Source organism: Solanum stenotomum, chromosome 6 (assembly GCF_019186545.1).
Source record: "Solanum stenotomum isolate F172 chromosome 6, ASM1918654v1, whole genome shotgun sequence".
Taxonomy (NCBI): domain Eukaryota; kingdom Viridiplantae; phylum Streptophyta; class Magnoliopsida; order Solanales; family Solanaceae; genus Solanum; species Solanum stenotomum.
Genome location: NC_064287.1, coordinates 57,875,226 through 57,889,926, shown reverse-complemented (window position 1 = coordinate 57,889,926; position 14,701 = coordinate 57,875,226). Strand labels below are relative to the sequence as shown.

The window sequence follows — 14,701 nt, the reverse complement described above, 5'->3', positions numbered from 1 at the left end:
AGAGGCCTCCACTGCTTCACTGTCATTTTTTTTCCCTATTACCTTTCAGAGAAAGAATTATTGATGTTATCAACAACAATCTGGAGGAAGGTTTTTCAGTTTGTGTGCTTCTCATTCAAGATATAGTTGCACTTCTCTACACTTTCTTAAGGTTATCTACAGCGTACATAAGGAGGAAAAAGGCGTCTTTTAACATGTTTAATCTTACAGAGGTACACTAATCACAATGAAGCGTAATCAAATTGGAGATTAAAAGCTATATTACACCGGCAAGATTTCTGAGAATAGCGTTTTGGGAACCCCTGTTTCAAAATTAGTTTTATTACTTTTGGACACATATTTACAGTTTTGCTTCATTTAACACCAACAGTAACATTTGCTGGCATTAGACCACCAGAAACAGAAGTTTACATGAATGTCAAATGAGTGATGAGCTTGCTGTAAATATCAAAATTACATTATTTCAACAACAGCACGTCCAGCAATGGTTCCCTGATCAAGATCTTTGTATGCCTGTGGAGCGTCTTCAAATTTGCAGGTCCTTGAAACAGCAGCAGATAGATTGAATATGCCACTTTCGGCAAGTTTAATCAGCTTAGGGAGATCTTGTCTTGCTCTGGCTCCATAAGAGCCAATTACTTTTATCTAGCATCACAATATCAGCAGTGAGAAAAAAGCTGCTTATATTCAAATAAGAAAACACAATAGTGCTCAGAAAAATATTTAATAGTACCTAAACATAATATGGATTTTCATATTCCAATACAATAAATGAAAGACTATTTAAACCTTTTTTTTATAGAATTAAAAACTTTACTAGTATATATATCAGTATGGCATTTACTAACAGACCACAGACTAGGCTTAGGCCAGCCATATTTACCCCTTAATATCTTTATTCTTACAGAAGTTCATGTTTTGAAAAGTACAAAGAAGTGCTGCTGAGTCACTCTTAAAATGTCTAGCAGCAGAATTTTACGAGAGATTTTAATGATTGGGAATTGGAATTAAGTAGGGCAATCACTTCAATTATTGGATCAATGGTAGAAGAAGATAAAGAAAACTGCATAGTTTGGACGGCAAGCAATATTCTGTCAGAAGCTGCTATGATATTCTCCCACAAACAGGCTGATAATTGTGAAGAAAATTCGCCATGGAAATGTTATGGAATACCAAAGCGCCTATCATGTGGCCTGTTTTGGGTGGATTGTCATCAAAGAGTCTTGTTTAACCCAAGATAATCTACAAAGGAGAGGCTTCACTTTAAGTAACAAGTGCTATTTATGAGAAAATGGATTGGAATCTGTTAATCATCTGTTTATTCACTGTATAATTGCTAAGCAATGCTGGGAGCTGTTCCTAAACCGGTGTGGGGTTACTTGGGTTATGCCTTCAGATATAAGAAGCCTACTAGTCAGTTGGCAAGGGTAAAAGATAGCAGGGAATAAGAAGAAAATATGGAGGACCATTCCAGTATCTGGAGAGAAGGGGAAAATGGTTGTTTTGAAAACAAAAAGAATCACATCTCACTCGTCTCCAAAATCTATTTCTATGGGTTTAAGAGGTTCTTAGAGGAAAGTATAGATCAGTACATGGGTTTCCTTAGGTTTGCTAGGAAAAATGTAACTGGATGTTATTTCTGTAGGCATTGTCTGCTTCTGATATATCTCTATGTACCAGTTTAGTACTTCTTTAATAAAACTTTACCTTTATAACAGAAGAAGTATGTGCCTATTTCTTTGAATGCAAAACAATTTGACATATCAAAAAGAGGGAATGGATCATCGGTGTTAGCAGATTGGAATTGAGAGGGACAAGCAATAAAACACACAAAAGCACATACCTGTCGTCGCACTAGGTGGTTAATATCCACCTCCCCCTTAGCACCAGCTAGTGTAAGTCCAATCATCACAGCTTTTCCTCCATCGCGAACGCTTTGCACACACTGCAAGAATGTTTGTGGTCTCCCCAAAGCTTCAACAGCTATGTCAACACCATAGCCTCCTGTGATGTCCTGTACAAGTTGAATAGCTGATCATATTAGTTTAAGCAGTCGGTATGTTCTCAAATGCAAGCCAAACATTTGATCAGAAGAAGACTCCATTTTAACAACCTAAAAAGCAAATAGCTATGGGCAAAATCTCCCAATAAATGCACATGTAAGACATATCAGAGTGCTAGAAGGAAAATTCAGATACTAATAAACAAAATCCAACAAACTAGTATTAAAAGCACAAGCTTTCCTTTATTATTGGACCGTGATAGGTGCAACTCATAATTTGTTCAGCTGGTTAATAAAAACAAAAGAAAACATCTACCAATAGTAGTAATAGCACTAGTTTATTAGGACAGCCTCACCATTAATCACCTGAAAGTCGCTATTCTCTATTATACTGGTTTTACCCATAAGTTTGTCACTTTAATCAAAACATTAAAACAGTGTTGTCAAAGGTACACTTAAAGCGCGCTTACAACATTGAAGCGAGGCTCAAAACATATCGAGCCTCTTCACGTCGCTTCATGTGCATTTAAAGTGTCGTCATCAAAGTTCTAAGGCATAATTTCCCCTTGCCAGTGAGCGAGCCTCTTCTGAGGGGGCGACACTAAGCAAATAATATTTTACATCGTAAAAATTAGTTCATATATTTGTCATTCATGCTTATAATTATTAGACTTGGAACTAAACATATGTATTTGTATAGAACCCATCTCGCCAATAACAATAATTTATACTACAAGATTTGAAGACTGGATTTAAAAAAATCCACAGAAAATGCATAAGCTAGACATGAACATAGTGCAGAAACAGCCCTCTTGAATACACAAGTTGGCCAATGAACTCAAGGCCAAAATTCAAGAACTTGCGCAATCAGAACCTATAGATCTCATTTGGAATAATTTCATTGCTCAGTTTGCACAACATTTTCCTATAATTATCTACAGCCGATGTTGCTCAAACTCCTCAAAAATGTCAACGGGTGCATGGGATTCTCAAAAAATAGTGTATTTCTTTGAGAATCCAACTGTGGCATCGAAAGTGAAGAGTCCACACAACTTAGTCTACAGCACAGCGCATACAGATGTACTCTTGGGCCTTGGCCTTAATGTATATTAGCATACAAACCCACCTCTTTATCTAGAAATCAGAATTGAGTAAATACTATATGGTGTTTGATAGTTAATTGAATGTTAATTTGATAGTATGTACATAACAGGTTAAGGGAGAAGTCTATACCTTGATTGTCTTCACTGCATCCACCTTTGATGCATTTACACAATGAGTGGCTCCAAGGAACTTAGCTTTCTGCAATTTCTCATCTTGAACATCTACTGCAATAATCTCTGACGCCCCAAATGCTCTTGCTATTTGCAGACAGCTATACCGCATTTTCAGGTAATAAATCACAGAAGCAAATCAGAATAAAAGTAGCAAAGCTTAACCCAAGATCCCCATCCACAGGATAGTAGAGGTAAGAATGAACAAAGATAAAGTATGAGAAGAAACACGGTATAGTAAAGAAATCAACTGTGAATGCATAAAAATGAAGAACAGAACTTGACATTGAGTAAATTATTGAATTAAAATGGAGGTTACTAGTTAGACATATAGAGTCTCACCAGTGTTCAGACTGCAGGCATAATGTGCCCATGTCAGACACCCAAAACATTCTGTTTTATTCATTTTCATAGTTAAATCAAATTAAGATGATCCAACATTTTACCTTGAGCCAACACCTCCTATACCAATCACAGCAATAGCATCACCTGGGCGCACCTCAGCAGCATGAGCCATAGCCCCATAGGCAGTAAAAACTGCACATCCTAAAATGGCGGATTCTGTGTATGGCAATGAATTTGGTAGAACAGCCAATGCATGTGCTGGAACCACACAGTATTCAGCTAGACCTCCCATGCTATACATATACACCGGCTTACCTGAAAGATCAAAATATGAATAGTTTTCTTTTGGATAAGGTAATGTTAATCACATTAAGCAATTGAAAGTTTAAAACCACATTAAGCAATTAAACGTTTAAAACCACAGTTGAAGAGAAGAATCAGGAGTTGATGAATAATGCTAGAAAGTTTCCATTCATATATAACTAGTCCAGCAATCATAGACATCCTAAAAAGCCAATCTGAACACGTGCCAACTTAGCTGTTCAGATAGTCCATAACGTTCATACTCATCATACATATCAGTTAATCAATTGTCTCAACACGAACTAGTTGGGGACCACCCCATGGAGCTTTTGAACACTTATAACTTTTTACAAACATTGAAAATGTTAATAGAAAGCATGACGGGGTACTTTTTTTTTTATGACCGTGGTGTCCGAGCCAGCTTTCGCGTACCTCGACTAATTCCATGAGATATTTGTCACCTCTTAACAACAATAGGTATCAGGTAACTCTGGCATGATGGGGTACACTATTACAAGTAAACAGATATTTCTCAATGTGAAACATTCATCTACATCCTACAATGCTGAAGAAGAACACTCATGCATATGTAATAAAGGTTCTGTATTAACATACTTCTTTCCTGAGCCGTAAATTCTTCAATTGAAGTAAATTCTTAAGTAACATTTTTCAAAAATCCTTTTTCTCTTAAACTTGGTAATATGGGTTTCGAATATCTCCTAGACCACTGCCTTCCTTCTCATGCAACAAGTAGTATCTATGAAGAACTAGTGATACAGCAAGAATAGGGTGGAAACCCAAACTAAGTGTGTTCAACCTTTACAGTTACAATAAAAGTAGTCAGTTTGATTCCCAGATAAGTGAGACTTTGCTTCAGAAAAATTGCAATAAAGACCTTCTTTACTGATTACAGGACCATGTCAAGCCATCTGCTCAGTAGCTTAGAGAAACCACTAGCATAAGCAAAAAAGGTAGAAAATTGAACATTTGATGCATATTGCATTGAAGAATCATGCTTGACCTGAATGCTTGAGAAGACCATATGTTTAATTTTGGAACTCAAATAGAAATCAGAAAAAAATTGCAAGTAATAACAGCCTCCTTACCACTATTGCGGAGGAACAGTCGCGTTTCCCCATCATAAAGGGTTCCCTTCGCTCGGTTGTAAGCAAAGAAATCCTCACATAAGTCATCTTGACCCTGTGTTCATTAGATAACTATGGTATCAAATAATTTGGCATGACTGCATCATGATATGCAAATATTGTAGGTTTTATAGGAAACAAATCCACGTATTGTCACCTTAGAGCAGAAGGAACAGCTACCACAAGGCATGATGAAAGCTCCAACAACTTGAGATCCCACAGGAAACCTGAAAAATATAACAAATTCTTCTCATCATTGATTGGCAAGGACAACTACATCAAGGGAAAACTATAGTATGTTTCAAGAAAGTGTAATTGTTTAACCTTTCAATGATTTTACTGTCTGAGAGCTGTCCATGTTCAACCACTTCACCAGTTATCTCATGCCCCACAACACAAGGGCTAGCAAATGGAAGTTCACCCTTTATTACATGCAGGTCAGAGTGGCAGACCCCGCAGGCTGTAGCAAACACATCAACAATAATTTAGCTATCATATCGTTCTTACATAGATACCATTTGGATTAGCATTTGCAATTAACCATACAAACATAGACAAACAATGCAAGCTTATAAGTGTCAAGCCAGGATAGATAAAAGTCTTGCTTGTTGACCTAAGAAAGAGCCAATTACATACATTTGTCAAAAATATTCTTTTTTAAAGAGACAACTCCTTTTCTAGATTGTCTAAAGATTGCAACTTTTGCACAATTTTCAACTGGATGGATGATGGGCTCACTTAATTACCAAGTTTTTGTTTGCAGCAGGGTCCAAACCAGTGCACCTAACCCACACGTGATGCATTGCATTCTTACCACAGAAAGAGGCAAGGCAATCAGCATAGGATTGATTATCTGGCAGAAAAGCCAATGTATAAGGAATATAAAAAGTAGTGACCTGACCTTTAGTTTTGATGAGAACTTCATTAGCTTTAGGTCGAGGCATATGGAAGTCTTCAAAGGTGAGGGGTTTGCCTGGTTCCCAAAACACAGCAGCACGCATGTGAGAAGGGCCACCGCTTAGATGGTAGTAGGAGGCCTCTGATGGTGTTGTACTATTCTTCTCCGATTCAAAACTTGAAGAAAAGGATCGATTAGTGAAAGGGGTTGTTGATCTTGCTAAAAGTGCAATCTTTGATGATGTGCTTCGAATGGCGCTGCGGATTATGTGAGGGAAAGACATAGTTGATCAATTGGAATCGCCTCTGAACAATCAATCCTTTTCTTGTTTTCAACTACAGATTCAAATCTATCAACCAACGATGGAAAGGGACTTGTTAGTATTCTAGTATTACTATAACATTAATGGATAAACATTAGGATAAAAATATATTATTATGATGTTATTAGATAAACCAAAAGGAAAAGGATGAAAATCAGAATGGAAGGAAAATATATGATACCAAAATAAGGATAAAGTGCCTAATTTATCACCATAATTTTGCAAGCTGAGTCACTTTTATATCAGCTCTATTAAATGCAAATTTGAGGAGTATAATAACATACCAAACACAACATTTGCAATGTATCCGACACGGAATATATCTGAGAGCATTGAAAAATCCGGGATTTTTGTAATTAGGGAAACTTCTGGAATATGGTGTAGTTAGCCTCCAAATGTAAGATATTTCTGTAAGTTATACAAAAAAAAACTATGCCATTGCCAATACTTTTTTTTTTTTGGTTTCCCACCCGATGTCTAGAGTCCACATTGGAGCTCCGACTAAATCCGAATCGCGCACTGCAGGGCCCATTCGAGGGTGGCGCTCCCAACATGATTTTCTCCATACCCAGAGCTCGAACCCGAGATCCCTGATTAAGGGTGAAACACTCCCACCAGTGCATCACAAGTCATTACCAATACTTACTACTATTAATAAGGAGGACCGGAGAGGAGATTAACCTCCAGCCTCTCCCACTTATTTAAAGTGTGACATTACTCAATTATTTACTATTGTAATCTTCGATCTTCATATTTTTTATCTAGTCCCCGTAAGTTGAAACTATGTCGTGTCTTATCTAATTACCTTCCCTAGTTCTTCTTCGGCCTACCTTTAACTCCTGTTATAGCCAACTCCTCTTTACATGTTTGAACCATTCTAATCTTGCTTTCTTCATGTTATCCGACATAGAGGTCACTCCCACTTTACCCTGCATAACTNAATTTTCGATCTTCATATTTTTTATCTAGTCCCCGTAAGTTGAAACTATGTCGTGTCTTATCTAATTACCTTCCCTAGTTCTTCTTCGGCCTACCTTTAACTCCTGTTATAGCCACTCTTCCACACTTTCTTAATGGCGCGCATCCATACAACTCTTCTTTACATGTTTGAACCATTCTAGTCTTGCTTTCCTCATGTTATCCGACATAGAGGTCACTCCCACTTTACCCTGCATAACTTTGGTTTTAATCATGTATCTCATAATATATCCACACATCTATCTTAACATTCTTATCTCTACCACATTCATCTTTAGAACTTGAGCATTTTTCTCATACAATAATACTAGTCTAACCACTAGTCATAGAACTTACCTTGAATAATGGACCCACAATACTTAAAACTTCCTCTTTTAGGTATGACTTGTGCATCGGTCTTCACTTCAACCTCTGCCTCATGCATTACATCACCGAGCATCTACTTAACCTAAAACCTTTAGACTTTAGTGTTTGTCTTCAAGCTTCCAACCTATCTTTAACTTCATCACACGTCTCATCAATCAATATTATGTCATGTGCGAAAAACATGCACCACAATGCCTCCCATTGAATATGTCGTGTCAATTCGTTCACCACCAAGGCAAATAGAAATGGGCTCAGAGTTGATCCCTGGTGTGACCCCATCATGACTGGAAAGTGGTCCGAGTCACCTCCAATTGTCCTAACCCAAGTCTTGGTTCCATCGTACATGTCCTTAATAGCCCTAGTGTAGACCCCTCCTCATCATTCCATGAGTGATTAGAGAAGGGAAACAACCTAAGTGTTATTGCATTATGTACAACATTCTTCTGCTTACTCATGAAGCAATGAATTGCACTGTCATGATATATCTTCGTTTGCAGATCCTGTTGATCAATTAGCTGCACCTGGTGTTTGTTTGTAATGGAATTAACGACTGAAATTTTGTCCTTCCGCGTCTAAGTTTTCCACTTTACCTTGGACTGAAATTGCAGAACAAAGTCCAATATTTGTATAATGATACACTTGAGATTTCTTTTGTGTTAGTGTTATTACTACTACATTTTATTGTATGATTTGTCTTTCATATATATGGAAGATGTTGTATATCACAGAACTTACAATGTCAATAATGCCCAAGTTTGAACAAACTAATGATGTAGAATAATAGAGATGAGGAAGTGATCAAGTTTTATTTATTCAAAATAAAAAAGAACAAGAGTAGGAGTAGAAGCATACATAATACAAAAAGGCAGGCTTGTATAAAAAGAAGATAGATAGAGATAGAGGCAGAGGCGGCATCTCTGTCTCCTAAGTCCTAACTTTGCCACAGACATAAGTCAGAAAATTAAGCATCTTTCAGAAATAAGCTAGCTAGCTAATCACAGACTCATGAATGGAATAAGGTTGTGATGGAGTAAGTAACCAGAGATCGATTGAAATAATTCATAGCTATAGTATGATATATTCAAGCGACTGATCGATTGACCAATAATAATATATAAATTGCTTAGCAGAAAAGATATACTAGTATATATGGTGTAAAACTAAAAGTCAAATTGTGATCACCCACATCTGCACTTCCTTGGAGAGCGGCGTTTTTATAGATCCAAATCTTCAACTTTAATTGTTATCATGATGTACATACTAGCTAGTAATGAACTTACAACACATTAATATTTTATCTTAGAGGTATTAGATAGTCATTGAATAATTAATCTTGGAATATCGTAACTTATTTTCAATCAAACGAGTCACTTGACAATTAATGTTTTCTTCCCACTAGTTGATTGATTGATTAATTTGTTTAAAATATATATATATATGGAAGTGGTGATGAGTGGGACTTGGAATGTGGAATCCCATACCATTACTCTTTACTCCTCCCCGGCCCACCCCCACGTGCTCTTCAGTAGTGTACATGTTAAATGTTAATCAAGGGCAGGCTTGATGAACTGCACCTTACCGTTCATATATATATATATATATATATAGTTGCCAGTTGCCAGTTGCCAGTTGCCAGTTTTAATCACTTCATCCATAAGTCATAAACTCATCAATCCCACTAGCCACCTATAAATACATCACCTGATCAATTATTTACCAATCTATATTGCCCATATATACAACAAATCCATATCTGCAGATATATCGAATTAGCTAGCGAAGATGCAGAATTACGAAGTTGTGAAGGAATTGGGATCTGGTAATTTTGGTGTGGCCAGGCTCATGAGGCACAAAGAAACTAAACAGCTTGTTGCCATGAAATACATTGAACGAGGCCGCAAGGTACCCTGCTCTGTTTTCTGCTTATAAATAAATATAAATAATACTAATACTAATACTAGTTGTTTAATTGGTTGTAGATTGATGAGAATGTGGCGAGAGAAATCATAAATCACAGATCATTAAGACATCCAAATATTATTCGTTTCAAAGAGGTGTTATTAACATCAACACATTTGGGAATAGTAATGGAGTATGCAGCTGGTGGTGAACTCTTTGATCGCATCTGTCAAGCTGGGAGATTCAGTGAACCTGAAGCTCGATACTTTTTTCAACAGTTGATCTCTGGAGTCCATTACTGCCACAACATGGTACTTCTTTCATTTCTATAGTATATAGTATTGATCGATCCTTCACTGATTATTTATACTAATCAATATTGTACAGCAAATCTGTCACAGAGATCTGAAATTGGAAAACACACTGTTAGATGGAAGTCCAGCACCTCGTCTTAAAATTTGTGACTTTGGTTACTCCAAGGTACTATAAAATATATTCGATATATGTAGCTCTATCTATATATACCGTACTAATTTAGTCATGATCACATTGCAGTCGTCTGTGTTGCATTCACGTCCCAAATCCACTGTTGGAACACCAGCATATATTGCACCCGAGGTTCTATCACGCCGTGAATATGATGGCAAGGTAACATAGTATCAATCTTTATTTTTGTTGGTTAAAATCTAAGTGAAATAATGCAGGTTGTAAAAACAAGCATGTGATGGTGACTTATAAAATAATCAAGATAACATATATTATTGTACCTTATCCTTGAAGTTAATTATAATTTCTTGAGTGATCCTACTTTCAACTAGTTAATTAAACATGTCATTTTATTGGTTAAGTATACCTACTCTACCGGCCTTTATATATCTAAAAGTATTTTTTATATGATATTAAAAAGATGTATTCCTTTTTTTTATTAGTCTGCAGATGTATGGTCATGTGGAGTGACTTTATATGTCATGTTGGTGGGAGGATATCCTTTTGAAGATGTAGATGATCCCAAGAATTTCAGAAAAACTATTTCAGTGAGTTTTCTCTCTTTTTAAATAAAATAAAATAAATTGACATATGCACTTTATAATATTAATATATGGTGCTTTTCGTTTTTGCAGAGAATAATGGGTGTTCAATACAAAATCCCAGACTACGTCCATATATCTCATGATTGCAAACACCTTCTTTCTCGCATTTTTGTTGCCAGTCCTGCCAGGGTATTATATGATTCATGCAATAAACAATTGTAGTATAATTTATGTTACAACATATGTCCTTTTTAACTTGAAATCTATAATATCCAACTTAATTTAAGTGTAGACTTTGAATTTGTATAAAGTTGAACACTAGTATAGGACATGTCTGTCTACTTGTTCAACTTTAAATATGTTTTAGTGTTTATTTATGCACATCCGAAGTTGGAAGGCATAGATGTTAGCTGAGGTCAAACTAAAAGGGAAATTCATGTATTATGCCTTCATTAAATGTTGACACTGCTTACTAAAATTTCTACATATGCTGTTGTGTACTAATGTATGATATATGTTGGGCAGAGAATCACACTAAAAGAGATCAAGAACCATCCATGGTTTTTAAAGAGCTTGCCAAAAGAACTTACAGAATCAGCTCAAGCAGTGTATTACAAAAGAGACAATCCAACATTCTCCCTTCAAAGCATTGAGGAGATCATGAAAATTGTATCAGAGGCAAGAAATCCACCAACTCCATCAAGGCCAGTTCCGCACTTTGGCTGGGGAACTGAAGAAGAGGAAGAAGACGGAGAGACCAAAGAAGAAGACGAGGAAGAGGATGAAGAAGACGAGTATGAAAAACAAGTTAAGCAAGTTCATGCAAGTGGAGAGTTTCATATCACACATGATGATGCTTAAGTTTACCATTTCTCATTTTCAGTATAGTCTCTGATTTTGATGTTCTGTACAACTAATAACTGCACTTGGCCCCATCAACAAACTTTTCAAAAATATTACTCGTATTCCTTCCTTGTATTGAGATTGCAGGGTCAAATGCTTCTATCTGAAAGCCTAATGGAAGGATATCTGCATACTTCTTTCTAAGAAGACATTACACTTAACACTTCACCAGAAATTTTTCCTAACTGGATATTCCTTTTCTTTCCTTTTGAACTCAAAGCTCGGAACATAATTAGCACAACAAAGACAAGAAGCTGATTTACACCCTTCTAATGGAACTGAAATGATAAGATTGTAATTCATTTCTAATAATCAAACATTAGACAACGGTTGTCGCCCAAAGTTTTAACCAAATACTGACCAATGGCATACCACAATCCTACAACAATTAACTCATTATATTCTCATGACAATCCTCCAAAGAGAAAACAGAGGAAACTTCATACATGCAGATGTCCTTCCCAGCCATCCCAACTACAAAGCGAAGCCCTTCAAATATTCTGGATCTCGCTTTGCACGTTCCTGGAATTTCTTGAACCAGCGATCCAATATATCCATAGGCACCACCAGCTTACTGCCATCCACTCCACAAAATGACTGCATAAAATTGAATAAATTCTCGCCAACTTTCAGTGCCAACCTCTCAATTTTCTGCCCTGCTGCCACATCAAGGGAGGGAAGTGTTGCAAGATCCTCAACTGAAACACCTATCTTTGCAGAGATTGGAGTTGCATCAGCAGTGAGTTGCAGTTGCCCACCGGGCTCTGGCCAAGGAAGCGACAGCACAGCAGAGGGTCGAGTCAGTGTGACTGCACCACAAAAGAGGAAAGGTGAGCCAGGGGATTGGATATACACAGCGAGGGCCTTGTCTGGTGGCAGCGTGAAGTTGTTGAGGAGGAATATGCAGACTTCTCGAATCGAATCATATGCTTCCCCTGCACATGTAATGCAACTGTCAAGTGGAAAAGTACAAACAGTCTTTTCTGATCAGTGAAGAATGTTTAAATTATCTTTGGGTTTTGGTTATGGAACTCACCAACAAAGGTGTTCATGTCAAGGACCCAATGGGTGGGGTCTATTTGAGCAAAGGTGGAGATATCCATAGGGAAGCTTCGATTGGGGAACACTACTCCAAACATTGTTAATTACTTTTTTCTCTTGTGTTTTTCCTGAGGAAGAAGAAAGGAACCACAGTTAGAAAATAGATTTCCGTAGCATCTAATAATCAGACGTTTCAAATTGCTTCACACTCAAACACGATAAGAAGTTTGTCTTTGCCACAGAACAGCCTAGATTGTAGTTTTAGGTAAAGATTACAAAGTAGTTTGAAGTTGCTTACTTTGTGTTCAACACAAAAACACTGAGCAAAGAAATATCTGCCCAACCTTGAAATCATTTTTGCAAATGCACAATGAAATGAGCAAATCTCATATATTCTTGCAAAACAACCCCAAAAAAGAGTACTATCTGATACTGCTTGATGGCCCAAACTTACTTACAGAACTTAAATCAAAGAATGCCAGAAAGGAAAATCGGCCAGCAATCTCATACCTATGACACTAAGCAATCAGAAAGCAAAATAAATCATGAAGGGTAACCAGTTGGATCACCAACAACATAACACAAAAGTCCCAAAGGTTGACATAATGCCTCCTTTTTCTTGTGTCCATAATCAGATTGCAAACAAAAGCTACAAGTTAGTATACAAATGCAGTTCAATTTACAGTCGTTAGTAGTAATATTGTTCCTTGTTCAGTTTTCAACTCCAAAAACATCAAAGTATGTCGAACTAAGACACAGAAGTTTAAAACCAAAAACATGCAAATAACACACAGAGAAATAAAAAGGGTACTCCTGAATCAGCATACAGCTTTGTGTCGACAAGCTGGATTCCAGGAAATTGCAAAAACCATGCAAACTATTCTGCCTACCGAGTAAAACTTCTGAAGAAAGTCAAGCCCTTCAAGACAACTTCAAGGAAAAAAGCTGGCTAGTGAACTGACCACATCTGGGTCAATTTGCGTGTATCTCAATAATTCCACCAGGTACCTGCTAGTTCCCACCAACACAAGTACCGGGTAACTATGCCGGTTTATGCAGCTTGGAAGCAATCGCTTTACTCGTCCTGATCTCCAAGGTTTACACCCACGTTATATTCCACTTCTTCAAAATCCACATTCCCTTCTTCAAAATTCAGGTATAAACCTAGCTCTAGCACAAACATCCATAACTTGTACCACACTATCCTAGCTCCATGAGAAGTTCTTTATTATAAAATTATCATAGAGCAGAACGACCATTCCCGAAGAAATCTCTTTCATAAAAATAGACTATAACTGTAAACAGGAAACAAAAATATACCAGCTAACATTTTGTATAGCAACAGCATGCAAGACGAGAAATCTCAAAGGCAGCTCTGAGGTTAGTTTCTACCTTGAACCGTTTAGTCAATTCAAAAACGAGTTTAACTTGTAAACATTGATGGGGTAAAGATCAGTCACCCAAAAGATTTCTACAAAAATAAAGATGCTTTATAGGAATGATAATTAAACTCATTCAAGATATACCACCTTTATAATCTATGCAAGCTAAACTACCAAGTGAAACATTCCCTCTGTACCAGATAATGACGAAGCTTAATCAGCTAAAACCCACAAAATTTCCAACATATCCAAATACAACCACATGAGGTGATCAATTCGATCGGGCACTCGCAATCTATTTTCATTATTCAAATCTTTGACAACACAAAAAAAACATTGTTCAACTCTTTGACGGCATGAAAAAAAAAAAACTCTGCCCTCGCTATTTTTTTATAGAGCCAAAAAGATTTGTGCCAAAATCACATATGCCAAAAAGAACATAAGTCATTTGATGGTCAGAAGCAAATTGAAGTTAAGCAGTGGGAAGCTATTCCCAGACAGCCTGAGAGCTGAGTGATGACCTTGTTTAACATGCTTTTTTCCTTCCAAAGCGAAATAATCACTCATGAGCTAATTGCACTCAATCTACATCCTACCTCACTCGATTAAGCGTTTCTTCTTATACATAGAAGGTTTTGCTCTCATATAGCGGGTTTTCCACTTCCTTCAGTTACATTAGGGCTGACACGAAGTTAAGATTCTTCTTTATCGCTAGTCGCTACCTTCCTGGAACTACCTCCTTACTTAGATAGTTTGTTCCCCAATTCAAACTCGGATCAGTTGGCAAGTGGATTGCCTGGGTATGGAACTCT

General features: G+C 36.9%; 3 protein-coding genes across 3 annotated transcripts; 1 reads left to right on the top strand and 2 right to left on the bottom strand.

Moving 5' to 3' along the window:
- Positions 1-290: 290 nt before the first annotated feature.
- On the bottom strand, positions 291-6,405 carry LOC125867534 (uncharacterized). The gene is made up of 8 exons (XM_049548073.1): positions 5,971-6,405; positions 5,394-5,529; positions 5,227-5,296; positions 5,031-5,124; positions 3,723-3,936; positions 3,236-3,377; positions 1,844-2,014; positions 291-645 (listed from the first exon to the last, which is right to left on the bottom strand). The coding sequence occupies exons 1-8, from the start codon at positions 6,248-6,250 to the stop codon at positions 454-456; spliced, it is 1,299 nt and encodes a 432-aa protein (XP_049404030.1). The 5' UTR covers positions 6,251-6,405; the 3' UTR covers positions 291-453.
- A 2,971-nt stretch (positions 6,406-9,376) lies between these two features.
- LOC125868036 (serine/threonine-protein kinase SAPK7-like) lies at positions 9,377-11,539 on the top strand. The gene is made up of 7 exons (XM_049548632.1): positions 9,377-9,535; positions 9,613-9,843; positions 9,920-10,012; positions 10,088-10,180; positions 10,462-10,566; positions 10,654-10,752; positions 11,089-11,539. The coding sequence occupies exons 1-7, from the start codon at positions 9,416-9,418 to the stop codon at positions 11,422-11,424; spliced, it is 1,077 nt and encodes a 358-aa protein (XP_049404589.1). The 5' UTR covers positions 9,377-9,415; the 3' UTR covers positions 11,425-11,539.
- A 200-nt stretch (positions 11,540-11,739) lies between these two features.
- Positions 11,740-12,635, bottom strand: LOC125868037 (protein OPI10 homolog). Its single transcript, XM_049548633.1, has 2 exons — positions 12,503-12,635; positions 11,740-12,401 (listed from the first exon to the last, which is right to left on the bottom strand). Exons 1-2 carry the CDS (start codon positions 12,603-12,605, stop codon positions 11,941-11,943), a joined length of 564 nt encoding a protein of 187 aa, XP_049404590.1. The 5' UTR covers positions 12,606-12,635; the 3' UTR covers positions 11,740-11,940.
- Between the last annotated feature and the right edge of the window lie 2,066 nt (positions 12,636-14,701).

Bases quoted from the DNA above. Each gene is read 5' to 3' on its own strand.
- LOC125867534 (XM_049548073.1), bottom strand. From the start codon at position 6,250: ATGTCTTTCCCTCACATAATCCGCAGCGCCATTCGAAGCACATCATCA. The intron at 5,530-5,970 runs GTCAGGTCACTA...TGTTTGCTACAG, and splicing joins AGTTCTCATCAAAACTAAAG to CCTGCGGGGTCTGCCACTCT. The intron at 5,125-5,226 runs GTGACAATACGT...TAATGAACACAG, and splicing joins GCTGTTCCTTCTGCTCTAAG to GGTCAAGATGACTTATGTGA.
- LOC125868036 (XM_049548632.1), top strand. From the start codon at position 9,416: ATGCAGAATTACGAAGTTGTGAAGGAATTGGGATCTGGTAATTTTGGT. The intron at 10,013-10,087 runs GTACTATAAAAT...ATCACATTGCAG, and splicing joins GTGACTTTGGTTACTCCAAG to TCGTCTGTGTTGCATTCACG. The intron at 10,181-10,461 runs GTAACATAGTAT...TTTTTTTATTAG, and splicing joins GCCGTGAATATGATGGCAAG to TCTGCAGATGTATGGTCATG.
- LOC125868037 (XM_049548633.1), bottom strand. From the start codon at position 12,605: ATGTTTGGAGTAGTGTTCCCCAATCGAAGCTTCCCTATGGATATCTCC. The intron at 12,402-12,502 runs GTGAGTTCCATA...TTACATGTGCAG, and splicing joins TGACATGAACACCTTTGTTG to GGGAAGCATATGATTCGATT.